The sequence below is a fragment of the Cavia porcellus genome, unplaced genomic scaffold, assembly GCF_034190915.1.
Source record: "Cavia porcellus strain 051 isolate PalLab524CR breed Dunkin Hartley unplaced genomic scaffold, mCavPor4.1 scaffold_19, whole genome shotgun sequence".
Classification (NCBI taxonomy): Eukaryota; Metazoa; Chordata; class Mammalia; order Rodentia; family Caviidae; genus Cavia; species Cavia porcellus.
The window spans coordinates 3147801-3175698 of NW_026947502.1; the positions used below are offsets into that span (position 1 = coordinate 3147801).

Genomic DNA, 27898 nt, shown 5'->3' on the forward strand with positions numbered 1-27898 from the left:
CCCGATGGTTGCCCCGTCAGAATCCTGTGCACTTCAAAACCCAAGCTTGTGAGGGTGCTTGAACCCAAAGCCGAAAGCTCCAGCGAGAATGGCTACAGGTGTCACGAGCACCACAGCGTAGGGAAGGTGGATGCTATTCCAGCAGAATGAAGCTGGGGGCACAGCCCTGCGCAATGGCTCCAGTCCTCCAGCAGGAACGCAGTGGCAAAGCCAGCTCCACATCCTCAGACAGGGCCCTCGAACACAGCACAGCCAAGACCCAAGAGGACTTCTCAGCTCATTAGAAAGGTTTATTGCTTCAAATGCATCCAGAACATGGGGCTCTGGTTCGGAAGGTTGTCACACATAGCAGGGGGCGGGACAGTCAGCCAGTCCTGTGGATTCAGCCCCACTCCCACCCCCTCCTGCACAGCCGCTGGTGGGGACCACTCCAGCATCAGCCACTAGGCCCTAAGTCTCTGCAGAGGGAGCAATGGCTTCCTCCTGCCCAGACACTGCGGCTCCACCCCTGCAGAGCCAGGTTTGGGGGAGCTGCCTGGGAACTGAAAGGACAAGGCACACGTGAGCTGGGGGTCCCAGACAAGCCTTCGGCCTGCAAAGTATATAAAAAGATAGCTGCCAATGTTTAAAACTTGTGAGATTTCATGTAAAAATCTGGATTTTGGCCTCTCCAGGGAGGGAAATGAGCCTCTGGCACACTGAAACTGTAACATTCCTCCATGGTCCCAGCTGCCCGCGTCCCCGCGCCCACAGGACTGGACTGCAGCTGTCTCGCATCAATGCACATGGCCTGATACAGCAATAGGGATCCTAGGGATCTATTATCTTTATGAGTAAGTAAAAGTGGAGGTCACACCTGGAAGGAAGCTGTTTCTACTGGTTCTAATTTCTCTTGGCCCTGCAGGCGCCTGAGTTTGTAAATGATCTTAAACAGCTCCAGCATTCTTAGGATAATTAGCGCCTGCAGGGAGCTTCACCACACACACCTGCCTCTCCAGCACACCCTGCCACACTGAGCAAGCAAACCTAGAGAGGAACGCAGTTAATCACGGAAATTAGTGGAGGCACAGACTACCTTTCAGCCTCCTGCAGCCCTTCAGCGCAGGAGGAGTCTGCAGAGAGGAGCAGTGTTAATACTGGCACTCAGCTGGGAAGTCAGTGATCACCAACACTTCGCAGTTCTGGAAGCCAAAGAAGTTAAGAGAGAAAGTCCCTGGGCGGGGGGAGGAGGGACAGGACCATCCCGGCAGAGCTGCCCCATGCGTCCTCCCCCCACCCCGGACCAGGGCTGCTGGCCCTGGCCGGAGACAGAAACGTAAGTGGCACAAGTGAGGCAGTGGACAGCCGTGCGGAGAGGAGCTGAGGGCCATATTTGGGCCCCTGCAAGCTCCAGGTGCCTTATTTGCCCTTCAGAGAGGCAGAGATCTTGACACAGGCCAGCCGCTTCTCGGTGCTGCTTGCGACGCCCTGGACACGGTAGTTCCCGCTGCTGAGCCAGCTGGGCAGCTCCAGGTCAGGCAGGGTGAAATTACTGCTGGGCAGGGAGTAGGTACCCTGTGGGGAGGAAGTGGTTACCTAGGTCAGGAGAAGCTGGAGACAGGATCTCATTCCTGGAGCCTCCCCTGGGACTGCAGCCATGAGCAACCCCTCCTCCCACCCTCCTGAAGGTCACAGGAGTACACAGCACCATGGCACCATACAATATTACAGCTAAAGGGTCCCTGAGGTCGCACCTAAGGTTATGTCTCCCATTTCACAGATGGGAAAACTGTGGTCTGCGGAAGAATGTAAGGACCCTGTCTCTAAGCCTCCTTGTCAGTCACAAGGGCAATGTTCCCCTTGCCCAAGGACTTACTTCTTTGAAGGGACAGTGGCAGGGAAGTCCTAAGGTATGCAGGGGCTCTGGGCAGGGCTCCCCAGGGGGAACGAAATTGTCCAGCACATTACAGAAGTCTTCATAGACACAGCTGCCGATCTGTTCTACACATGGGATCTTGATCCACAACCCTGCCACTTCACGCTCCAGAGTTACTTCCACCTGTGGGGAAAGATTGGCAAAAGTTACATATGTAAATTCCCCTGCCTCCTTACAGGGTCAGTATGAAGCCAGGCGTGGTGGCGCACCCCTGTGATCCCAGCACTTGGGAGGCTGAGGATCACTGCGAATTGGAGACTGGGTGAGCTCAAGGCCAGTCTGAACTGCATAGCAAGATCCTGTCTCAAAAAGACAAAAAATAAAATAAAAACCTTATTCTCCCTGCGGGCTGCGAGACTCAGGCTGGTTCCAGCTGCCTGGATATCAGGCTACAGGCTGCAGTGCACCAGGCCTGGGAGAACAGCAAGTCAACACCCCGTGCCCTGAGTGGGTGAGTTCAGTTCCCTCCTGCCAGCCTTGCTGACACAGCCGCCACCCATCCCACAGTGGAACCTCCACCAGCTCTGCCCTCCTGCCATGCGGCCCCAGGCCTCTGAGAAGGACAGCTGGGGGGCCAAGTGGAAAGGTCAGCTCTGCAATTTCCAGGCAGCATAACCTGGGGAGAGTCACCCCACTTCCCTCCATCTGCATGCCCCAGCTCCCCAAGTGGAGTGTGCTGCTGCCCCCCTCTTCCACAGCCTACTGCCCAGCACATGGCACGGGGCCTGGAATGCACGACGTCCCGAGCCCAGCCTGTGGCCCAGCTGACACCCCTCCTTCATTCCCCAGTACCCCAGAGAAAACGCATGAGCCAGTTACACCCACGAAGCAGAACTCCCAGTGCAGGGGTACGGGAGTCTACCAGAAAGAGGGCTGCCTCCTTCCTCACCGTCCTCAGCCCAGACCAGCACCGTGCAGGGCTCACAGCACGCAGGGGGTGCACAGTGGGTGTTTCTGCACTGAAGGCCACGGGCAGCTGGGACTACCTCGTGGGGAGGACCAAGCACAGCCCATGTCCTGCTCTCAGTCACCTCTCCAGCAGGGTCTCCGAGGAGCAAGCAGGACTCAGCAATAAGGAGCCAGCAAACTCTCCACTCTGGGACTTGTTCCGTGCTTCACAGCACTACGTAATTGGCTCCCAGCTCCTGCCAGGAGACAGCGACTCCACCCAGGGGCCCAGATCCCAGCCCAGGCCTCTGTTTCCCTGCCCTGACAGGGAGGTGTGCAGATCTCATGACAGCAGGAAGACCTACCATCACGGCAGCCTAGGAACACAAGTTTCCTGCAGGTTGGAAAATGATGGCTTTTCCTTTTCCTGGTGCCGTCACAGAGCCAGGCACACAGAAGGCTCGAGATACAGATCCGTTGCCTTATATCGCTGTCATATGATGTTTTTCATTCTTGTGGAAGATATCCAGAAGGGGAAAGGAGGACCTCTAGTCCTGGTTTGTTGGGGAATCTCCACACTGATTTCCACGGTGGCTGCACCAGTCTGCACTACCACCAGCAGTGGAGAAGGGTTCCTGTTTCCCCACAGCCCCTCTGGCATTTGTTATTGGTTTGATCTTTTTTTTTTTTTTTTTTTTTTTTTTTTTTGTCTTTTTCATTTTTATTGGTACCGGGGATCAAACTCACGACCGCTTGCTTGCAAGGCAGGTGCTTATGCCACTCAGCTAAATCCCCAGCCCCTACTGGTTTGATCTTTAGATAACAGCCATTCTTTCTGGGGTGAGGTGGAATCTCAGCCTTGTTTTAATCTGCATCTCTCGAATGACCATTGACGTGATCCTCCTCACACTGCTTTTAAAACCTTCTTTTGCTTCCATCTCCTTGAGTACATCAGTTACTGTGGTTTGTGTGTTCCCACTGCAGGGCTCTCTGCATCCCTAATACGCTAATTAGTCTTCGGAGCCCCTTTCTCTGCATGTAATTTAGGTTGAAAATATTCACAAATCACATATCTGACACAGGACTTATAGCCAGGGTGCATTTTAAAACTCTAATTCAGTAATAAAAAGAAATAAAAGGGGAGCCTTTGAATTGACCCAGTGTGCTGGAGCCCCAGGCTGCAGCTCTAGCAGACACGGAGATGGGTGCCCGCCAGCCCCGGAAGCCCAGTGCGCGTGCGCTAAAGCCCCAGCACTCCGACAACTTCCGGGTGCACAGGAGCCGGAAGCTGCAGCGAGCTAAAAGGTAAGGGGCATCCCGCCCCACCTGTGGCTCTGGGGTCTGGGGATTACAACATTGGGGCTCTGGGATCACAACAGCCGCTTCTGACGAAGGAAACCCCCCTTCACAGGTGGGAAGGGACCTGACGGGTGGGCGACCTGCACAGCTGAGGGCCCGAAGGCGCCGACCCTGCAGTGCTGGGCAGCAGCGGGGAGTGCTCCCCCCGCACCAGCCACCACAGGGGCTGGCGTCCTGCAGGGGTGCCCAGAGGAGACAAGAACTGACCTCCAAACACACACAAACTAGAAACGTGCAGGGAGGGCCCGGGAGGATCTGGGCCGACTGGTACGAGGCTCAAGGGACAGCAAAGACAACACTGGGCCCAAATGGAGGGCAGGTGATAACACAGCAGCAAAGGGGCAGGGGTAAAATCCACTGCAGAGGCCACGAGGCAGCCAGGAGAAGCGGGCTGGGGCAGCGGCGGGGGGGCTCTTCCTGCTTCCACGCTGGCCTTGGGATTGGATCTCCCCAAAACCTGCCAGCCAGTCAGCCCCGGGTCACAGAGCACCCACTTGACCCTCTATGCTGGCTAACAGCTAAAAAACCCTGCAGACGGGCTGGGGATTTAGCTCAGCAGCATAAGCACCTGCCTTGCAAGCAGGCAGTCATGAGTTCGATTCCCGGTACCGTACCGATAAAAAAGAAAAAGACAAAAAAAAAAAAAAAAAAAACCCTGCAGTCACCCAGCCCGGAGAGGCCTGGAGGAAGACAGGGAAGCAGGAGGCTAGCACTGGGACAGGACCTGCATTTGGGTCAAAGGGGCTGCAGGACACGATTGATGCCACTCAGAACGCTGGCAAGGACTGGCAGGCACGGTGCAGGTCCTGTGTGCCAGGCCCACTCGGGGCACTTCCCAACCACTGATTAACTCAGGAGCATTCAGCAGGCCCAGGAGGTAGGGGCTGGGCTGTGCCAAGTGTACAGGGACACAGACTGCAAATCAGAACTCTTTACCATAATTAAGAAAAGAGGTTCCAGAGTAATGGGGTGGGGAGCAGCCTGCAGGGCATGTAAGAACATTCCAGAAATGTGGGATCCTAACTAGAGTGTAAGGGCTGCAAAGAGCAATGTTGCGGTGGATGTATTAAAAGCCCTTACTGTCCTGCAAAGGAAAGGTAGCAGACTAAAGCTAGTGATTCCCAAGTAAATACAAAAGGCTAAACTCACAAAGACACTTACATTCCCTGGGACGGCACAAGCGACTGGCAAAGGTTTTTAGAACATGCTTGCAGTAGACAGTGTGTGGGAAAACAGAAAATCCACTGTGGTTAGGAGGTCAGTTGCCTAGAACCCTGGGAGGCACCTTGCCATGTGTCTCAAGGTGCACAAGGGCGGGGCCCTTAGCTCAGTGGTAGAGCACTGGTCTGGCATGCACAAGGCCCTGGGTTTGCTCTCCAGCAGCACAAAACCTAAGACAAACAAAAAGACCTAAAAAATCTGTGTCCAAATAATCAGAAAAAAACATAAAAAGATGTATACTAAGGGTAATTTCTACAAAAAACCCCTCCCTAAACCAAAAATATAAGCAAACAAAAACTACCCTGGAAACAAACAAAATGTCCAGCATCGACTTGTTATATAAAATATCAAAGATTTACAACATGATATTTCTGCCCTTAAAAATTATTAGGTGGTTCTGTGCCAAGCGCCATGGAAACAGGTACAGAATATCAAGTATTATACTAAATAAAAAATAAAATGCAAGTTTAATAGCAGATGTCACATGACCCCATTAACGTAGGAACATATACTACATTTACAAGCATGTAAAAATTCTGACAGGTTAAATATCAAGGAGACCCTTTCAGAGAAGCCTATGGGAGAGCCTTTCTAAGAAGCATTGTTTCCTTTCATATACAGCTATTAAAATAAGCACATGCAGTCTGGGTGACAGCGTATGAGGGAAAGCTGCAGAGAATGGCCTGTAAGGTGTTTTGCCAGGGTTCCGATCAGTAGCACAAGCACCTGCCCGGCAAGTGTGAGGTTGTGAGTTCGATCACCAGTACCCACAAAAAAAAAAAAAAAAAAAAAGTGCCTGATTCACATCACTAGGCAGTGAGATTTCAGGAGATTTATTTCCTTCCCCTGTGTTTTCTACAATGACTATATCACTGGTTGATTGATACTTCTATTTCATAACAAACAGTTACCAACCAGAGTAGGCCACCCTATCTTAAGAGACTGAGGTTGGGTGTGGTGGGCTGTGATCCCAGCACTCAGTCCTTCATGTCCCCATGGGGAAGCTGCTGGGCTGACATCAGGAATTCCTTTAATCCTGTGATCCTGTCGTTTTCTGAACCTGAACGGGTCTCTGCATCTACCCAACCTGCATTGCCAGGAAACCTTAGGATCCCAACTCCTTCTGGGTCCCCACACCAGCTCCCCTCCTTACCTTCAGAGGAGAGCTGAGGGACACGCTGGTCCTGCCCTCTGCGCTGATGGTCACATTCCCAGGGATGACAATGGGGTCGGGTTCCACAGCCAGCGATTTAAGCACCGCCGGGTCCTTCCCTTCGTCACAGTTATCCCAGGAAAAACTGCCAAGCCGGGAAGGCTGGGGTCAAGGAAAGAGAACAAAACAAAGTTTCACAAAAGGAGCGGCTCAGGTCAAAAGAATCAACAACAGAGCGGAGTACTGGCGGAGTCTCCCGACCCCTCTGCAACTCTGCACCTCATAGCTGAGACCACACCTGTGCTGCCCATTTTATAGGCAGGGCTGCACTAAAAGACATCACATCTGGGGAGGGGGCACGAGCCGTGAAGCATCATAGCCTGAACACCAGCAGGAGGGCCTGAGCTCAGCCATCCTCGGGGAGCCATCCCTGATCTACCCAGCCCTCTCCAGCCAGCCTGGGGTCCCACGAGGACCAGCTCCCGGGAACCACCCTTCATGGCCACGTGCATGGCGCCCAACACGCACAGAGATCTCCAGCCGGGTCTCTCATATTCCCATCCCATCAGGCATGCCATGGCTCCCACACCTTCCTGAGGCCCTCAAGCCCATCACCAGGACCTCACTATCTTTAACACAAAACTCCCCAACCACTCACCCTCTTCCAGCCCCCCAAAATGGCCAGTGCTCCCACCACCCACACAGTCTTAGAAAAGATGTCAGACCACACCCCAAGCTGAGCAGCAGCTTCACCACACCAAAGGCAACCAGGAGAGAAACCCAGTTCGGTCCCAACCCCTGATCCCCATAAAAAGGAAGAGGAGGAGCAAAAGACAGGCTGACCGTCTCTCTCCCTGGGGTTGGGATTAAGACACCAGAGGCTGCATCGCCTCACACGTGGGGCTCAGTGCCACTGCAAGTCCTAAGTTTTGGGATAAGGACTGGGGCTGGGATTTAGCTCAGCGGCATAAGCGCCTGCCTTGTAAGCAGGCAGTTGTGAGTTCAATCCCTGGTACCGATAAAAACGAAAAAGACAAAAAAAAAAACTCTTAGCACCTGCCTGGGATAAGAACTGAGGGCTCTACCATGTGATAGACGTGGCAGCAGGCGGGGTCACATGCCGTGGGGACCCTGGAGTCCACACGGTAGCGGTGAAGGGCGTGGCTTTGGGTTGGCATCAGTTCAGCCACATTTGCCACACGATTCTAGACGTCAGTGACCCATTCGGAGCCTCCACGTCCACATCTTTTCTTTTTTCTTTTGATAAAAGCTCTAACTATGCAGTTCAGGCTGGCTTTCAACTCAACACCAGTATGAAGTCCGGGCTGTCCTCAAACTCACTGCAGTCCTCCTGCCTCAGCCTCCTAAGTGCTGGGATTATACATGGAGGCCACCACACCACATCTTTTTTTTTTTTTCAGTGCTGGAGTTGAAACCCACAGCTTCACCTATGCTGGCCAAATGCTCTACCACTGAGCTGCATTCCTAGCCAGCATAACTTTTTCTTTTTTTTGGTACTGGGGATCGAATCCTGGAGCGCTCTTTGCCTGAGCCATATCCTCAGCCCTACGTATTTACTTACTTTTGAGATGCAGTCTCACTAAGCTGCCCAGGTGAAATTCAAACTTGTGATCCTCCTGCTGGAAGTACAGATGTGTGCTCCTCACCTGCTCATGACATCTTTTTAGTGGGGGCATCTCTGCCTTCCTCTCTGAGCTGTCACAAGACTGAGAACGCATCTGTAAAAGCTCGAAAGACTGCACCAGGCACAGACCGCCAGCTGGCTCAGGAAGTGACAGCCAGGAACGGTCCCAGCCTCCATTTCCAGCTATTGATTTCAGGGTTCCCTGTACACCAGTTAAACTTCCCTTTACTGGAGCTGTCGTCAGGATGGGTTTCTAGTCCTTGGAATGGAAGGTTGCACCGTGACTAAGATTAAGGCAGGCTGGGTAGGAACCAGCAGATATTTCCTTCAACATTCATTCTGCAAATATTTACAGAGCGACAATTACAGGCATTATGGGATGTGTCAAGGCAAGCCATTAGACACTGTTCCTACCCTGCCTCCTGCAGCTTACAGTCAGGTGTAGATAAACATCACCCTGGGCCCTGAGTGCCACTGGAAGTGACAAAAGACTGGAGAGTCAAGAAAGACTTTTCAGCAGGACAAGATGAGGAGTCACACCTGCGAGGCACTCTGCAGGCCTTCCAGGAAGACTGATGGGCTAGGGGTGCTAGACCAGGGACCCAGCAGAGGCTGGAGGGGCTGGGGGACCGCACGGGTCACAGTCAGGAGGCAGTGGGACCCTGTGAAGATCCACAGCTGTGGACAAGGTGAAAGAGAGCCGGGAGAAGGCCTAGAGTTTGGAGCAGGCTGCGGGATGGACAGAATGGGCGGTTTCCTCGAGGCTGCCTTCCCCAGTGCCAAAGTCACCTGACACACACTGAGCAGACCCAGGCCAAGGGGTGTTCCCAGCATGCCCAGTCCGGAGCCCCCATCAATCCACCACCAAGCACCCTTCCCTCAAGGCCCTAGGGAGACGGATGAGGTGGCACCCAGCAGTAGTGCCCAGCTGGCCGCCTCTGTAGTAAAGGGTTCTGCAGCTGAGTCCAGGCTGCTGGGAAAAGAGACACAATGGCTTGGCAGAACCCACAAAGGGCCAGGCCCGGAACCAGGTATCTCCCTTGCCAGACTATACCAACACATGGGAAAAGAGACTCATGGCAGAGGGCAAAGGCATGACTCTAGGGACAGATCCACGGTACGGTCAGACTTGGCCGCTCTCACTCGTTGAGGTACTATAAATTAACCCCTTGAGACTCAATGTCCTCCTCTATTAAATGGGCACAATTATATCTTCTCACATGGAGAGTCTGACAGCAAGAAGCCTGACTGCAGGGCTCAACTCCTCACGGAGCGCTGTCAAACTCCTGAAACATGGGGAAGACTGAAAACCATCACAGGTCAGATGAGCTCAGGGAGAAGGGGCAGCAGGGGCAGCACAGTATCCCAGGACAGAAAGAGGGCATTCATGGAAAACCACGGGAACTCAAGTAGTCTGGAGTTCCGTTCACAGGAAAGCACCTTTGTTGGTTTCTTAGGCATATACTGAACTTGACACTATCTATCTTTGTAAATCTAAAGTTGTTCCATAACTGATTTAGGAAAACTAAGGTAAGGTTCACCGCATAGCCTGCAGGGCGTGACCAATAAGAGGCAGCCACCATACAACATGGAAGACTGTCACCCCTAGAATACGCCAGCCAGTCACCGGGCTAACCATTCTGTTACTTGACAGTCATCAAAACCCACAATCACAAGACGGTCAGTACTGGACGAGGAACTAGAATTCAGAGTTCTGGAGGCCAAACCACACCTCACGTATCACCCCAGAGCTTGGCTGGCGATCGCGGGGTCAGAAGGAAGAGCAAATAGGGATCCGTCCCGGTGCGCTGGCTCCAGGCTCTCCGGTGAGGCCGAGGCACACGGGAGAAGGGGTCTCCGCAGGGCGCGCGCGTGCGGCCTCTGGCCAGACTCACTACATCACAGGAACCCCGAGTTTGCAGTTCCAAACGACAGTCGAAGACCAGATCCCTGCTACCGGGTAGGCGGGAACCGGTCCCTGATGCTCCACGCAGCAGATCACTAAGAATTCTGCCTCTGAGCAGCGTGCGCCCCACCTCACTGGCTCGCTTCACTTCACCGGGTGGAGAGAGCTTTCTCAGGCCGCTTCCCCAGCAGGAGGGATCGGAGGCCAGAAAGCCCTGGTCTCGTCCTGCCCGCTGTCCCCTCATGCACACAGCCTCGCAGGCAGGCGACAGACTCCGTCCCCGGGGTGTGCGGCACAGGCCGGAGGAGAAGCCAAGAGGAAGCTGACGGGGGGCCGAGGGCACAGGGCCAAAGCTGGCGCTGCCCCCCGGCAGGGCTGGGCCCACCCGCCCGGACAAGCCCCGGGGAGGCTGCAGGCCTCGGCCCAGGCAATGGGAAGTGGTAGGGGTGTCGGGAAACGCGCCCGGTTCTCCGGGCACGAAGGGCTTCGCACCAGGCAGCGAGACCCGCCCTCCCCACGGCACCCAACGGACGGCGGCCCTAGGTAGCTCCGCGGGGGGCCCACGCGAGCGAACGGCGCGACCGCACCCGCGCTCATCCCCGGACCCGACCTGCGCCCCCGATCCCGATCCAGGCCCCCCCCCGATCCTGACCCGCAACCCCCGATCCCGATCCAGGCCCCCCGATCCTGACCCGCACCCCCGATCCCGATCCAGGCCCCCCGATCCTGACCCGCACCCCCGATCCCGATCCAGGCCCCCCGATCCTGACCCGCACCCCCGATCCCGATCCAGGCCCCCGATCCTGACCCGCACCCCCCGATCCCGATCCGCGCCCGCGCCCGGGCTGCACTCACGCGGCTCACGCTGATGCGCGCAGGGTCCGCGCGGCCGCAGAAAAGCAGGCCGACGACGAGCAGGGGCAGGGGCAGAAACCACTGGGCGCGCATGGCGGAGCGAGACGGCGAGACTGCGCGGCGGGCGCCTTAAATGTGTGAGGAAGCCGAGCGGAGGAGGGAACGCGCGGAACAGACCCAGCCCATTATGAGGGGCGGGGCGGATCCGGAGCCGGGCTCGGCGCTTGGAGGCGGAGCTCGGCGGGTGGGCGGGGCGGAGCTGAGCGCTAGGAGGTGGGAAGGGTGTTGCAAGGCTGAGCGCAGGGGGCGGGGCTAAGCGTGAAGGGGCGGGGCTGGGTGGGGCGGGGCGGAGCTGAGCGCAGAGTGCGGGGCTGGCCGCGGGAATAGGGGGTGGGGTGGGGGTGGGGTGGGGGTGGGGTGGGGGTGGGGGTGGGGGAGACGGGGAGCACGGTTGCGCACAGCGTTGCCGGTTTTAGCACATTCAGATTCTTCTTGAATAACATTTCATGCTTCCTGCCACTGTTTCTTCCCAATATCCGTGTTGCCAATCGCTGTGTCCGAGGAACGTGATCCTTATGAGCCACAAATGTGCATGAAAAATGGGAAAGGCGCCCAAGGGAGGTCAAGGGGAGGGACAAAAAAGGGCTGAGATGCGCTGGTGTCACGTCCCTGCACTAGGAATTGTGTGCTGCAGTCATGTGCGAATGAAATTACACGCGTGATGTCACCTGCTACAAAGTCGAAAAGACTCCCAAGTGGCAAACATCAAGTATAGCCACGCTGCTCACCACCAACAAACGCAGTCAGTAAATGAAATCGCTGCCTTTTATTATAATTACTGCAATAACTAACACTTTGACGCTTTATGGCAAGCTGAGGACTTTACCAGAAAAGCTGGGGTTTTGGTGATCTTTGCCCCCTATTTTAGCGCTGAGGATACTCTGCAAGGGTTGACTTTGACAAAGTCACACGGAGGTCACAGAGCATAGTGAAGATTTGGCTAGGTGTTTATGTTACTTAATGTTTGCATTAAAGATGGTGAAGGAGAAGGAGAAGATAGAAATATTTCCACCAAATTACCACTAGATTGTAACTGCACAAGAGATGGGACCATACTTACAGTCACTAAAGAGACTAAAATCCAGTGTCCTCTTTTTCAGATAAACTTTCTATTTTGGGATTAATTTTGGATTTATAGAAAAGTTGCAAAATACTTCAGAAGCCTCTTCCAACATCCCAACCGTTAGCATTAAACTATCATGGTGATAAAGGAGGCTGTAACTAACCTAACCCTCACCTGTTAGATGAGAGGTGTGCCAAGTTGCTGGTCTCACATTGCAGAATAAAACACACACACACACACACACACACACACACACACACTCGAAGGATAAAATCATAACCCAAAGGAGAAAGTTAGGAGCATTATATGGGAAATGAAATGAAGAACAGCTCCTGGGTTTCCAGGAGGGTCGGGAGTGGGCAGCCCCCGCAACTCAAAGGAATTCTTGGGAAAGCAAGGAGGAGCAGGCATCTGGCCCCCACCCGCTCGCCTGATGCCTGGCTGGGCCCGGGGGCCAGGTGCTGCTAATCACAGCAAACCCTAAACGGCTGTTTATCTCCTGGTAGGCCTGCAGGCCTGGCTGATGCTACTCCCGGAGGCCAGGCTCTCTTGAGCTGTGCCTCAGACCACTAGCTCCCATGTCTGTCTTTTTGAGTTGCCTTCCCTTGACAGCCCAGTCCCTCTCTGATGCACATTAACGTCTAATTTAGCTGCCTATAATGGTCCTTCTCTGCTACCCATTAACCTGAGGTTGGAGTAGGCTCCAGGCTCTTCCTCCTGAGCCTCTGGTTAGGAAGGCTCCCCTCTCCCAGCTCCAAACCTCTCCCCATGTCCAAGTGCAGATTCAGAACAGAGAGGAGGACTTCCCCAATGTTCCCCAGATGAATAATCCGAAACTAGAAGTCACCATCTGCAGCTGACCCCACGCTGAAGAAGAAGAGCTGCTAGGTGGACATGGGGGGAGGTGGCAGCACTGTAACCCCACTAGTCCTCTGGGGGGGCACTGGAAATAGTCACCAACTCCCTGCCAGGGTGGCCCCTTTGCCTTGGGAGCTGCCAGACCCCCCAACCCCGTGCCACCCACTTCCTCCTGCATACTAGATATTCTGTTCTCTTGGCTTCAGGTGCAGTCCACCATCGAAGGCAGAAAAAGGCTAATTTTCCCGGAGGAATTCACATTCTGGGGGAAATGTTTTAGAAAACTGGAAATCATTGTCACTTCACCATCAGTGACAATGAGCTTCCTGGGGGAGAGACTAGGGCATCACCCAGCAGCTGCACTGGAGAAGTGGGCATGTGTCTAAAGGCTAACGTGTGTGTGTGTGTGTGTGTGTGTGTGTGTGTGTGTGTGTGCGTGCGCACATGTGTGTGTGTGTGTGTGTGTCCTGATTGTGAAGCATGATGACCATTACAGGTGCATACCTGTAATCTCAGCACCCAGAGGCTTTGAGGCAGCAGGATCACCAGGAGTTCACAGCCAGTCTGGGCCACATAGTGAGCTCAAGGCCAGACTGAATCACATAGCAACACTGTCCCAAAAAACAAAAACCAAATAAAATTTGTATAAGCAAGCAAGGTATATAGAGGTCAGACACAGAGGTCACAGAGAAAAAGTACAAACCTCAAACATGATTTGTCTGCATGGTTAATTCTAAGACATCTTTACATAGTGTCTAAGACAAAACTTTATAAATCTTTGGTATAGAATTCTAGCTTGGCCTAAAGGATCCCTGGGGAGCCCTCCCCCCACAGAGCTGAGGTGTCCCATGGTGGGAGGTGGTACTCCGGCCCTCAAAGCTTATCTCCCATTCTCATTATCACCTGGTTTACAAGTCTCAATCACAACTTTTTTTAGGATGTCTGGTTTTAAATCTTGACTATTGCCATTATTAAAAGATAGCTTTCAGAAAGAAAATAAAAATCCACATCTCTCACGCATATATAAAAGGCACAGGTAGGTAGTCAAGATTTTATTTTGCTCATTCAGTGAGGGCGCCTAGAAGATGCTGCAATCATGGGCTGGGGATTTAGCGATTGCCTAGTAAGCGTGAGGTCGTGAGTTCAATCCCCAGTACAAAACAAAAAGAGAGATGTTGCAATCAGTTTGAGGAAGATCCAAAGAACAAACACATTTCTAGGCCAGGAATAATTAAATGCCATCAACCGAAGAGCTGGGCATGGTGGCTCACGCCTATAATCCGGTACTGTGGCCAGCTAAGTGGGCTGTAAGTATCGCAGGCAGTTAGAAGAGCCGTGGCTGCATACGTTCATGGAGGCCAGGCTTCAGGAGGACAGGAGACACCCACATTCTTCCCTTGGGGATGGACGGCTGTGACTGATATTCTCAATCACCTGGGGCGGAACCGAAACCTCCCTAACCCATTGCTTCCCGGAAGTCCCTAATCCGTCCGCGTGCCGTGTAATTTGCTTCCCCCTGGGTGCCCATTTAATCAATATTCCCTAAGCCGCTGTCCACTTTCCAGGTCCCCTCCCATCCCTCTTAGCACCTCTGTTTCAATAAACTCTTTTTACTCTTAACCTCCGCTGATGCTAGAATTCCTTCTTTGACTGTAGAGAACATGAACTTGCTCGGTGTTGGATGTCCAGCAGGTTGGGATTATATTTCCCTTATATTTGCAGGTCCACAAATCATCCCTGTATCGTAAACCCTATAGCACCAGCTCTCGGAAGGCTGAGGCAGGAGGATTGCTGCAAGTTCAAGGCCAGCGTGAGTTATGAAATCTATAGCAAGACCCTGTTTCCAAAAACTTTAAGATAATGAATAAACCTGAAAACAAAACTGGCTGCTTCCATAGCAGGAGAAGAAGGACGATTTATACCCCAAGGGGCCCAACTGTGTGTGTACATCAAAGATTATCACTGATGAGAGTATCCAGAGCCAGAAGACCTGAGGAAAAATAGATGGCACCTTAAATAGACAGAAGAGAAATAGGGAAGCCGAGAAGGCTCAGAGTGAGACGGAGAGGACCAGACTGATCACCCGAGAAGGAAAAGGGCCAGCGGTCTTCCGGGTGCCGCGGGGGGCTGGGGCCTTGGTTTTGTCATCCTGGGAGACTCGGTTCCCTCAGGGGCTCTGCCCCTGCTTGGGGGCGGGAGGGGGCTCCCTGCGGATCCCCACGGAGGAATTGCTCCCGCTGGGGAGGTGTCCTCGCAGAGGGGTGGCCTGTGAGGCTGCAGTTTCCCTGGGATACGAGGTGACCGCGGTTTGTGGGGAGGCCATGTGGGTCAGCAGCCCCTGGCTTCTGCCTGTCTCTTCTGAGGGACCAGTCCCAGGTGTTGGGAGCTCAGCAGTGTCTAAGAGAAACGGGATAACCCGGGACTCCCACAGACGGTGGGCTGGGGCCCAGGCTATGGCAGCTTGGTCTCTTCCAAGCCCTGGGGCCTGAATTCCAAAAACGGGGGAAGCTAGAGAAAGGACCTACATTCTGTCACCAGTACCGCCATCGGCCGTTGCAGTTTATTTGCAAGCATTCTAGCACTGCGCTCATTCACGCTTGCAACAAACCTTGCGCCTGGGTCCCGGCTCGGCTCGGGGACTCAGAGCCCGCCGCCCTCTGGGCGCACCCGCTCCGGGCGCACCGCCTCCGGTGACCTCACGGCCCAAGGCCACCGGGCGGGGGCACCAGACGCTGCGGCCACGTGTACTACGCGAGTTCAGCCAGCAGGGGGCAGCCGCCCACCACATGGATTCCCTGTGGCCGGGAGCCCGGGCCCAGCGTTCAGAGCTGCAAAGAACCCGCAGAGAGGAAGGGGCTTAGTTTACTCCGAGTTGTATGCGTGCGCGAGTGTGTTTCACGGGGCAGTGAATCGAGGGCCTTCCCACTAAGCTAAATCTCCAACTCCCCTTTATTTTTTTTTTCTACTTTGAGACTGGATCTGGCTAAATCGCCCAAGCAAGATTGTAACTTACGATCTTCCTGCCTCAGCCTCCCGGAATGCTGCCATTACCAGCCTGCACCACCACACTCGGTTTAATTAACTTTTTTTTTAATGAGATAGGGTCTCGCTCTGTAGTTCAAGCTGGCCTTAAATTCACAGTGGAACCTAGCCTGCCCCAGCCTCCCGAGTGCCTGGATTACAGGCCTGTGCCACCCTTACCCAGGTTTAATTTGCATATTTATAACTCTGCTTGAACTAAAAATGGGTCTCCAGGACAGATGTACTCTAGAAACCTCAGTAGGCAAACCCCACTGAACTTTGACCGGAAAATGAGATCCTGGAGGTAGGTCATTATTCTGAAGTCCTCAATTTACCTGTTGGGAGGCTGAGGTCCAGGAGCAAAGGGGACTTCCTGACTTCCGGCCCAGGTCATCCTGCCCCAGGAGCCCCGGGGTGGGGCTGAGGCCCTGATTCCACAGCTGGGCGGGGCCTGCTGGGGGGCTGGGCCCTCCGAGGGGGAGCCCCAGGGCAGGAGGGGCAGGGGTTATTTTTAGCTGCCTGGAGTGTTCCTCCGAGCCTTATTTAGACATTGGGCGACAGGGCGAGCCGGAGGAGGGGGAGCCCCGCTGCTGGCCGCGCTCAGCTCAGGACTGCTCGGGCTGCGCCTGCCCCCGGGGGGCTCCGCTGCCCTAAATAGCAGCGCGGCCGGCCTGGGCGCTGTCCAGCTCCGCACCGGCTCCCGCCTCCCGCCCGCTCCTCCACCTGGCTGAGAGCTCAGGGGAGGACCCGGAACGAGCGACCTCCCCTCCCCAGCCTGGGCGCCAGCCCTGCTGGACCGCAGCTCAGCGATGTGGAAGCAGGTGACCAGCTCAGTTCGTCCTGGGACAGCCATGGTGTCCACCCCGCAGTGGGACGGCCTCCCCATATCGCAGCGCTCGGGGGCCGCACCCTGCAGCCCTCCGCTCTCCCCTGGTGCCAACTCAATCCTGCTCATTAGGCCCCTCAGCCACTTGCTGTCAAGTCTTCGCGGAAGTGTACAGGATGGCAGGCACTGGGGACAGGAAGGGACAGGAGGGGACAGGAGGAGACAGATCAGAGAAGTAAATGCTTGTCAGTCTTTGGGGTGCAAATCAGTAGCAAACCACAGATCAGAATGAAAGTCTATTTTTTTTTTGTTTTTGTTTTTGTTTTTTGGAGACAGGGTCTTGATATGAAGCCCAGGCTGCCCTCAAATTCGAGGTGATCCTTCTGCCTCAGCCTCTGAGTGCTGAGATTACCACTGTGCACCTGCATGCCCAGCCCCAAAATGTCTACTTTTAAAATTTATGGAGATATAATCAATATACAAAAGACCCCATCTGGTTAATATACACGATTTGATAAAGTTGGTCACATCTCTACACTCACGAACCCATCACCACAACCTAAGTGACCGTCAGACTCACTGCCTCCAAAGCTGCCCTGTTCTGTGTTTGTAGCGCTGGGTTTTATCTGGGTTGTAGTTTTGTTGTTTACAGTGAGATCTACCCCCCTTAATGAGGTTTTAAGTGTGTAATTGTGGCCAACCATGGCTCTTGAACTAGTTCATCTTGTGTCACAGAGACTGGACACCTACCTGGAAGCAAAGCCTCATTTCCTCCCAGCCGCCAGTGATGCCATCCCCTCCTCAGCTTCTGTGAGCCTGACTGTTCCCCCAGTACCAGGGACAGAACCCAGGGCCTTCATGCTGAGCTACATCCCGCCCTTTCTTTTATTTTTTACTTTGATACAGGGACCCACCAGGTTACTAAGCTACCCAGACTAGGCTTGAACTTGTGACCCTCCTGCTCCAGCCTCCCAGAGGGTCGGGGGTTCAGCCATGTGTCCCCGCACCCAGCAAGCCTAGCTTAGGGACCTCACACTACCATGGCCTGCTTGTCCTGCTTAGCAAGATGCCCTCGGGGCTCACTCACAGTGTGGCAGGTGGCCAGCGTCCCTTCCTTTTCAGGGCTCTGTAATGTTCTCCTGGGTGAAGCAGCCCGGCCTTTATTCACTGGCCGTTGGCTCGCAGGCTCTCTCTGCCTTTGCTGTGAGTGGTGCTCAGGTGAAGCTGATGTCTCCGAGGTCATTCTGTTGGTGACCGCACTTTGGGCTTTCTTGGTGGAACCCCACACTGGCTCACACCCAGGAGCTGCCCTACCCTCTGGCCCCACTTAGCGGGGTGCCAAGGTCCTCGCTCCCTCCTGGCCCTGTTAGGCCCTGAGAGCAGCTTCCTGCATGGTCTGCAAGTGCCCTCCAACCCTCCAGAGGACAGGAGGGAGATTCCCTCCACGCCTGCCCCACGGCTCCGTGCAGGAAAGGTTTCTGCTCTGAACAGGTGGGGTGAGGCCCTGCTTCCAGCCTGATGGAAGCCACCCGCATTGGGACCCCGAGGCTGCACCATTGCCTGCAGCGCTGGGGTGCACCCGCTCCTGCCAGGCTGGGCCGACACTGACCCGGTGGAGGAGGAGCTGCTGGACCCCCGAATGGGCAGAAGGGGACGCTGGCTCTCGGAGGCCCAGTGCCCTTCTCCACCACCCCCCACCCAGCGCAGGCTGAGCCCCGTCCGCAGCCCGCAGCTGCTGCTTTAAGAAGTGCCTGGGGCGGGTCCTGCGCTGCCCTTGGCGCCCCACCAGGCCCTGATTTAAAAGGTATTGCAATGTTTTCAAAAACAAACATGTGTTGTAACCCAAAGCCCTGGTAACCACAACACTGCAGGCTTCCCCTCCCCAACTGACAGAGGAAACTGCTCCCCGCCTCCAGCCCGCGCACAAATTACCGTATTCCACCAGGCCCGGCCTCAGCCAGCCTGCCAAGGGAGTCACCCAGCCCTCGACCCGGAGGAATCTGCCCCTCTGCCCAGCACCCCTGCACTCCAGCCCAGCCAGGGCCCTGAAAGCCCCTGGGACCTGGCAGGGAGACGCAATCCCCACACTCCCCACACTGCTAACAAGAACTCATGCTTGATCTACACAGCCCAGCCCAAAGGTCCCAACCTGGGCAAGGCAGCCCGAACTTCAACCTTCGCTCTCCCACACAGGCCTCATCACTCAGCTTGCCCCTGGGGGATTTTTCCGTACCCTCTGACCCAGTGTCTAACTACCTGGGCCAGATGCATGTAATTGCCTGCAAGTAGTTTGAACTGCAGTGATGTGTGCGTGCGTGCGTGTGCGTGTGTGTGTGTGTGTGTGTGTGTGTGTGTGTGTGTAAAGGAAAGGAGAAAGGGAAAGAGCACCATTTTGCATTTCTAAGGATATACAGCCAGGAATGGTGGGGCACCCTGTAATCCTAGTATTGGGGAGGCTGAGGCAGGAGGATTGCCACGATTTTGAAACCAGCCTGGCTACATGGTGAGTTCAGAACCAGTCTGAACCACATGGAGACTCTGCCTTGAAAACAAAACAGAGCTGGGGATTTAGCTCAGTGGCATAAATGCCTGCCTGGCAAGCCTAAGGGCGTGAGCTCAATCCCCTGTACCAAAAAAAAAAAAAAAAAAAAAAAAAAAAAAAAGAAAGAAAAGAAAAACCAGAGGAGATTTCCTGCTTCTTTTGTATTTTTTTTTTTTTAATTAGTACCGGGAATCGAACTTACGACTGCCTGCTTGCAAGGCAGACGCTTATGCCACTGAGCTAAATCCCCAGCCCCTCTTGCTTCTTTTGATAAACTGGATGACCTGGGCCACGAGGACATGTATTTCTCCCCGCACCTACTAACCACGCAGACCCTCCCTTGTTCTTCTGGGCGGGCAGCCACTCGGGTTTGTGCCACACTGCTCCCCACCAGCCCTCTCCTCATTTACGAGTCACGCCCCCCTGGTGGGCTTTTTGTCAAACTGCTGACCTGTGCCTGAGCTTTCCCGTTTAGAAATAGTTCCGCCTCACCGTTTCTCTGAACGCTTCAGATGCCCCAGGATTCCAGTATTTTGGCCCAGAATAGGAGGAGCAGGAGCAGGAGCAGATCTAGAAAGGCATGCAGATGTCTCCCTGATCCTGTTCTGATCCTGCCCGAGCTGTCCCATTGCTGGCCCTTCCCGTCCCTTTCGGAGAGTGGGACACCGAGGTTCCTGGAGCTTTGCTGAGGGGCAGCTCTCAATCACACAAGGCGAATGGCTCATTTTCCCCGTCAAAGAGCGAGGTGGAGCCAGCCGCAGCGTGCACACCGGCATCTCAGCTACTTGGGAGGCTGAGACAGGAGGCCCACAAGTTCCAGCCCACCCTGCCTACCTTAGAGATTTAGGGAAGCCTGGTTCAGAATGAAAAACAAGAAGGCTGGGCTGTGACTCGATGGTAGAGCAGATCTGGGGCCACGATCCAGCACCATGTCTGGGGAAGAGGGGGGACACTGGAGCTAGGACTCACACCGACCAGGGACACAGCGGTCAGAAGGACCTGAGGGGAGGACGTTGGGTGGGAACCGGCAGAAGGTGCAGATGGAGCCAGGGGAGGAGGGGTAGAAGGGCAGAGGGGTAAGGGGTGCACCCGACAGCGCCAGCCCCACTCGGCTCCCGCTGCCTTCAACCCCACAAACTGCCTGGAGAAGCCGGAGGAGAGCTCCAGCAGCCGCACACAAGCGGCCCCTGCGCCTCACCAAGGGCGATCCGGACACCGCCACACAACCCAGCCCCCATCTCTCAGACCCCGCCACCGGCTGACTCTGAGCCCATTCGAAGGGCAGGAGAGGCTCGGAGACAAGACAGGGACAGGGAGGCAGAGGCAGTGACTGTCCAACATGACACATGGGGCACCACGGCCAGCCTGTGCCAGCCCAGATGCCAGGCACACACCCAGGACCCTGAAGCTGCAGCCGGGGGTGGGGGCAGGAACCGGCCTTTCTGGGTGCCTCCCAAGGGTGCTGAGGCTGTTGACCCTGGCCCACATCCTGAGAACCCATGGAGATGTGTCCCCCGCTCCTTCCAGTGGCCACCAGACCCCACAGCCCTTTGGGGAGAGTGCTCCTGGGCACCACCCTACACCCCTAAGTCGGGCTCATGGGGGCTCAGCTCAGCTAGGGGACAGAGAGGGTGCAGTGGAGACCAGCATGGGTCAGCTCTAGGCAAAGAAAACAGATTTCGCCCCTTCTCCCAAAGCAACCCCAGATCCCACTCCGCATGGTACCCAAAACCCAGCAGGGAGGGAAGGCGTAATGGACTCTGTCTCCCTTTCCCTTAATTCAACTTAAACAGCCTAGTCCATCCCCTCCCTGGTGGAAATGTCAGAATGAAGATGCCCCGCCCCACCGGGTCCCCATGTCCCCATGTCTCAGCAGGGAGAAGTGGGGCCAGGGCAGCTGCGCCTTCCCTGCAGGCCCCGAGCCAGCCGCTGCCCTGCCCTGAGGATGCTCGCACAGGAGGGAGCCGCAGCATTCCTCCAGTTCCTCCTTTCAGCACCAAGAGGAGGCGCCCAGGGGATCCCCAGGGAACCTTGCTAGTAGAGCCTTGTGTCTGTCCTGCAGCTGGGCTTCCTGGTGTCCCTAATTCTAATTAATCCCAGTATCACAAGGCTCTGTAACAGACCTACATCTGAGTTAGAATTGCATGCTCCACTGGGCCTGAATCTCAGTGTCAGTGGCTGGTGCCCACCGCTGCTTGTCCTGTAAAGAGCAAAGGTCTGGACCGGTGTAGGTTGGATGAAGCGTTCTCCTTTGTGCATGGGGTTAGAGATGCCCGCTGGACAGGAAAGGAAGGAGCAGTCAAAGGGGAGGCATCTCCTTGTGAAAGTTTTCTGGACGCCCCTAGGTATCACCGTCTACCCCTAAACCCAGATGCGGGGAAGCAGCCTGTGAGCCCAGGAACCTCAGCATTCCGTAAAGCAGGAAGACAGAAGGACAGATGCTCGGGAGGGCACTGGCCATCTGCTGAGTGCCAGACAGAGGGGATCGGTGAGGAGGGCTCCATCACACTCGGTCCTTCAGTGGTCCTTCGGTGGTCCTTCGGTGGAGCTCATCAGCAGGGGGTGCCGGGGAGCCGCAGAGAGAGTGTGGGGTCTTTCAGGGCTGAGGGCCACTGAGCGACTCTCTGATGGACACAGAGAACTGGAACCCACAGAAATGGGGTGAAGGACGTCACCTGGGCTGCAGACGTATGTTTGGGGGACCACTGCATTCAACCGGAAGAGCTGGCAGAGAAAAACAGCTTAACTAGAGATCTCCACATCCCTCCCCGACCCCCGGCATGGGCTGCAGGGTCCCTGAAACTGCTTGAAACTCTGCGGGAAGCTTTTGTGTCTGAGCACAGTGCACCCTCCTCATGGAGCCCGCTCAGGTTGATCCCCACACCGTCCTTTCCTGTCTGTCCCCAGATAACCCAGCGCCTCCACATTGTCCTTCATACACAACCTGGCGACACCACTAGTCCCTCACTGGCAGCTGCCCAGCCTGCGCGCCCTCCCCGACCTGACTCACCCTCTCCTCCCACTTCTCCTCCTCCCCTTGGATAAGGAGAGATGGTCCCGACTTCCGCCCCTGCAAGCCCTAAACACAAGCTGCATCATCCCCTGAGGGGAAACCTTAAAAAGCCCTTGCATGAGTCACTGTTCTTAGCTGCAAACAGAAGTCAAGCATCAAATTCCATCCCAGCCAGAGACCAGAGAATCCCTTCTGGCAGACGGTCCTCTGGCTCTGACCGTCCTCTGGCTCTGACCGTCCTCTGGCTCCTCCAGGAAGTGCTCCTTGACCCTCCCCGTCCATCCTGGCCCCTCACCTCCTTTTAATGCTAACACCTGTAGCACAGCATTAGCCCTATAACTTGCTTTGTAGGATTTCTCTTTTTTTCCTGTGTATGAGTTTAATGTCAAAAATATAGATTATAACTAACTCAAAACAAGGGCTGGTTTTTGTCTGAACCTTCACAATGCCTTACCCATAGGGTGGCCAACTGTCCTGCTGTGCCTGGGACTTGGCAGAAATGGGGGAATCCTGGCAAACCAGGATGAGTTGGCCCCCCTAACTGCCCAAAAATTGAGCACACAGTAGCTCGGGCCTGATTGCTGATGGCTGCTGGAGACTGTTGAGGCTGGATACAGGTACAGGGCTGTGGCATGACCTGAGAAGGAGCAGACCCCTCAGGGGGCAGGACAGGTCACAGCTGAGGCCACCTGGAGACTTCCTGGACAGCCTTCCTTAGTTAGCACCATCTCTTGCTCTGAGGGGTCCTTGAACCCCTCCCAAGGTCCTGCTCAGGTTTCCTCCATTGTCCACTCACCTTCTTGCTTGTTCTGATTAAATACGGGCTGCCCAGCGTCAGTCGGCCACCGGCTAGCAGTTACCAGCTCTGCCGAGGTCTTACTCCTGCAGCCCTAAAAACTGGCGGAGTGTCTCATTCCTTTGGGCCTTCGCTGTGCACCCTCTTGGGGTTTGGGGATCTAGGCACAGACGCCAGCAGATTGCTAACTACAGAAGGCATTGCTGTTCCTTACCACTGTCTGCTTCCGGTGGACCCTATGTTTCTCCACCCTCTTTCTGAAGTTGGCTGTGACTGTGTGACCTGCTTTGGCCCACAAAACGTGAGTCAGCTTAATGTGTGTCACTTCTGAGTGGGAGCACTTAAGACCCACACACCAGGTACAACCCTGGTAACCCACAGCCAGCCTGGCAAGACAGATGTGCCCCAGGAAGACATGAGTGTCTCTCCTTGTCCTGCCCAGAAATGCAGTGTGAGCCATCACGTAGCTTCTGGCATGTTAATCACTGACATTTTTATGTCTTCTGTTATTGCAGCAAAACCTGACCTGCCTGGCTTGCATACTAACCATCCAGAGTCTCACTGGCAGCTGGCCCTGGTGGCATAATGCTGTAATACCAGCACTCAGGAGGCTGAGGTCAGGAGGATCGTTGCAAATTCAAGACCAACCTGGACTACAAAATGAGCCCAAGGCCAGCCTGAGCTGCACAGCGAGACCCTGTTTCAAAAACAAGGAAAAAAAAAGTGGGGGGGTCTCACTGGCAACTTTCTTAAACACAAGTTGCTAAAACAAGAAAATCTCGAGTTCTTCTCAAGCAGAAACATCAAAGTACATATGACAGGCAGCAGTGCAAGTGTGGGAAATCCGAAGCAACTTCGGAGGGGGCTCGGAGAGCCTGGGGGCAAGGGCCCCTGAAACCTGAGGGTCCAGTACAGGGCTTGCCGTCCTGTTGCTGCCCACCGGTGCAAGTTACTGATTTCAGTGGTTGACATTAAAATTTGAAATCAATTTCAGAGCAGTCAGCTCCGCGGTGGGCGGATGGGAGAGCGGCAGGCGGGAGAACAACAGGCCACCACTCGGGGCGCCCGCCTGCTCCAGGTCTGCTGTGAGCCATCGCTGGTCTTTATGTCTTCCTCCCAGCTGACTCTGCAGTCATGCACTTCGGTGAGACTTCGCTCACAGCCTGATTCGAACAACGAATCCCAACCTCTTGCATGGTTTGTTTGTTTTGTACAAGGTCTTGTAGCCCAGGCTGGCCCCAAACTTGCCTCAGCCTCCCAAGTGCCGGGATTCCAGGGTGCACCCCCACATCCCGCTCCATGCATGGTTTTAAAACCCTGTTTCAGTGGTGGAAACGTAAACTAGTACAGCCTCTGTGGAAATCAGTGTGGAGAGTCCTCAAAAACTAAAAAAAGAAATTCCGCTGACCCAGCTCTACCCCTCCTAGGCATCCTCGCAAAAAGCTACAATCATCCTATTGCAGAGCCACATGCAGGTCCGTGTTTACAGTTATAACAGCTGGATCTCAGGAGCGGTGCAGATCTCCATCAGTGGGGGACAGAATAAGGAAATGTGGTGTTTACAGAAAGCAGAGGGTGACACTTCTATAAACCTAAGGCGCTCACAGGCAAATGAATGCAGCTTGAGAACATAAGTCGGATACGGAAATATTGTGTGCTTTCTCATGTAAAACCTGTATATAATACATATTATATTTTTTACATAGAGAGAGCAACAGTGCAAAATAGAAAAGATATAAGGAGGAAGCAGATATTCAAATACTTCCCCAAACTACAAATTCTGTTACTCTAAAAATATTTCAATATACATGCCCATTGGTTTCATTTATACTACCAGTCTCTTAGTGTTTTGGGGGCATTTTGGATTTTTTGTTTTGTTTTTTGTCTTTTTCCCTTTTATCGGTACCAGGGATCAAACTGACGACTGCCTGCTTGCAAAAGCAGGCGCTTATGCCGCTGAGCTAAATCCCCAGCCCCTTTTGTGTTATTTTTGTTTGAGACAGGGTCTCGCTAGCTATGCAGCTCAGGCTGGCCTTGGGCTCACTGTATAGCCTCGCAGCAATCCTCCTGCCTCCGCCTCCCGAGTGCTGGGGTTACAGGGGTGCACCACCAAGGCCTGGCCTTTTGTTTCTTTTTTCTAAGAACCTTTTTGGTTTATGCCTTGTACTCTGAGTAACTAACTACTTTGAAGATAATGACACACAGTGTAACAACTAGGTTATTGTGTGCTTATAAAATTTTATTTTTTCATAAGAAATAAAAAAGGTAAAAAATAAAACATACTTTAAAAACCTTTTTCCATTTTAATAGCAAGTTTCTTATTAAAATAATACTAAATGCATACTTTTTTAATATAAGAAAATAAACAAAGGCTTTATAAATCCAAAATCTAAGCCTGGGTAATCATTATTAACATTATTATTATTATTATTATTATTATTATTATTATTATTATTATTATTTTGGTCTTCTTGATCCTGAAATGGAATCCAGGGGAGCTCCACCATGCACTCCAAGCTCAGTCTCCCCTTCTCTGAGATAGGCTCTCACTGAGTGCTCAGGCTGGCCTCAAATTTGCCATCCTCCTGCCTCTGGGTGCTGGGGTTAGGGGGTGCACCACCATGCCCAGCTCTACTACTTTTTCTTAAACTAAAAATAAATTTGTTATACTTTTCAGCATTTTAAAATATCCATCTTCAGCCAGTTGAGTCCAAGGACATCCTGACCTACAGTGAGGCTCTGTCTCAACACAAACCATCTCACCAGTACTTTTAGGGTGGCCTGGACTCCCCTTGGTGACTGCGCTGCCCCCATGCTTGGGGTTGTCTCATAATTTATTTAACCAAGCTTCTTCCTTGGGTGTTTAGGCTGCTTGGCATTTACTGTTTTGTTTTGTTTTAATTCGGAGCCATGTTTCAATAAACGGAACGAGACACCTCCTGTGACCTCTGGGCACTTCCCATGGCAGGCTCCCCAGGACCCCAGCCTGGATCCCCAGCCCACCCATGCCCAGGGCTTGGGAGCTGTAGGTGCAGGCCAGGCCTGAGAATTTGCATTTCTAACCCAGTCTGGCAGGGCTTGGGCCACTGGTACAGGGCTTGGCAAACCATGGGCCTACACTGTTCTGAGAAGCCAGGTCACCGGTTCCCGCCGTTTGCTGTTTTAGGGCCTCCACTGCTGGTTTTCCACTCGGTGGAAGGCCAGTGTCCTGTGAGCACTCGGGTCCTTTCCTGTCTTTGACTCTGAATCCCTTCCATCCGTCTCTGTCCACTACTGAGCTCTGGGCCTGACACGCACACTGTGTGCACACACATGGATTTTTTTCAAAACTAGTATCCTTCCCGCCTACATTGTGACTTTCAGAAACCCCAGCTAGTCAGAAATGAACACTGATGAAGTTCCTTTCTGGATGATGTGTGGCTCCGTGCCCCTGAGCTGGGCAGACATCCACAAGACCATGGGTTCCACTCCCCGGGAAAACAAAACAAAACAAAACAAAAACTTTCTGACCCCGCGCTCTAAGTCCCTGGTTCCGGCTGCATCCGGCTGGGCTCCGGGCTGGGAGCGAAGAGTCCAGGGCCGGCCGCGTGGAGCTCCCGGTTCTCCGGCCTTCACTCGCGGGGAAGTGATTCGGAGATCGGGTCCTGGGAAGCTCTGCCCGGGCCCTGGACCGCCCAGCTTTGCCGAGGTCCACAATCGGACACTCGCTCTGCCAAACCATCCCTCAGTGGCACGGAGAGGGCGAGGAGCGGAGCCGGAGAGCGCGCAGGGCGGACACAGCGCTGGGCACCGGCCCGTCCTGCCCTCCGGCCCTGGGCTGCGTCGCCCTCCCCGCCCTGCCGCTCCCGCTGGACGGTGTCCCGGTCACCTGCCGGCCGCGCGGGGCCCGGCTGCTCGGGTATTTACGGCGCGGGCCGGCTCGCTCCGGCCCGCCGGCTTCAGTTTCAGGGTGTCCGGCGGGCGCGCAGGGCGCAGCGGGGCCCCGAGCTGGGCGGCGCCGGGCCGGGGAGGAGGAGGAGCGGGCGGAGGAGGAGGAGCGGGCGGAGCAGGAGGAGGAGAGGGCGGAGGATGGGCTGCGGACCCAGCCGGCCGAGCTGCTGCCTGCGCCCCGGGAAGGTGCGGAAGGTACGCGCGGGGAAGTTGGCCGGGGCGAGAGGGGCGCGGGCCCCGGCGGGGACCCCAGACCCAGGCCAGCCCTGCGCCCTGGAGTCTGCGCAGGTGCCCCCTGGGCTGCGGGTCCCGCGCCGGGTCGGGCCCTCCGGAGCCGGGCAGGGGCAGGTGGTGTCGCAGGGTCCCTGCCCAGCGTGGCTCCGGACTTGTTAGGAAGGCGGAATCCGAGGCGCAGCCCGGGGCACCGCGCACCCTGCGAGCCCCACCCGGCCGGGCTGGGCCTCCCCTGCCCTGTGGGCGCCCGCAGAGCCGCCGCCCCGCTCCCTGCCTGTGCCTCCCGAGCTGGGTTAGGGCCCAGGGGACTCTACTCAGGTTTCCTGCCAGGTGCCCCCTGGGTCTGAGGAGCCCAGAAGGTCACAGCCAAGAGGACGTGTCCTCCTCGGCGCAGGTCACCAAGCGCCGGGCGGGAGAGGAGCGCCTGAACTCCTGCGCTTATAAACTTTGCCATCAGCCTCCCTGGAGATTCCCAGGTGCCCCAAAGTGGGGCGATATTTAATAATGCTGCGACGCGCTGCACGCTGCTCCCGCTCCCCAACTTGCGCCTGAGGCAGGCTTTTCTGCCTGGTAATTGCTCGGGGCTGGAGGAGCCCATCGCCTGGCCGCACCT

The 27898-nt window shown here is 54.9% G+C and overlaps 2 protein-coding genes across 2 annotated transcripts in view; one reads left to right on the forward strand and one right to left on the reverse strand.

Annotated features, from left to right (window-relative positions):
* Positions 1-269: 269 nt before the first annotated feature.
* On the reverse strand, positions 270-11130 carry Gm2a (ganglioside GM2 activator). Its single transcript, XM_063230550.1, has 4 exons — positions 10943-11130; positions 6537-6698; positions 1856-2038; positions 270-1554 (listed from the first exon to the last, which is right to left on the reverse strand). Exons 1-4 carry the CDS (start codon positions 11033-11035, stop codon positions 1399-1401), a joined length of 594 nt encoding a protein of 197 aa, XP_063086620.1. The 5' UTR covers positions 11036-11130; the 3' UTR covers positions 270-1398.
* Positions 11131-24139: 13009 nt separating this feature from the next.
* The window catches only part of Ccdc69 (coiled-coil domain containing 69), a 28996-nt gene continuing 25237 nt past the window's right edge, over positions 24140-27898 (forward strand). The window contains exons 1-2 of the mRNA XM_013146731.3: positions 24140-24206; positions 26645-27246. Coding sequence (XP_013002185.2) covers positions 24140-24206; positions 26645-27246 — 669 coding nt within the window. The remainder of the gene's footprint in view (positions 24207-26644; positions 27247-27898) is intronic.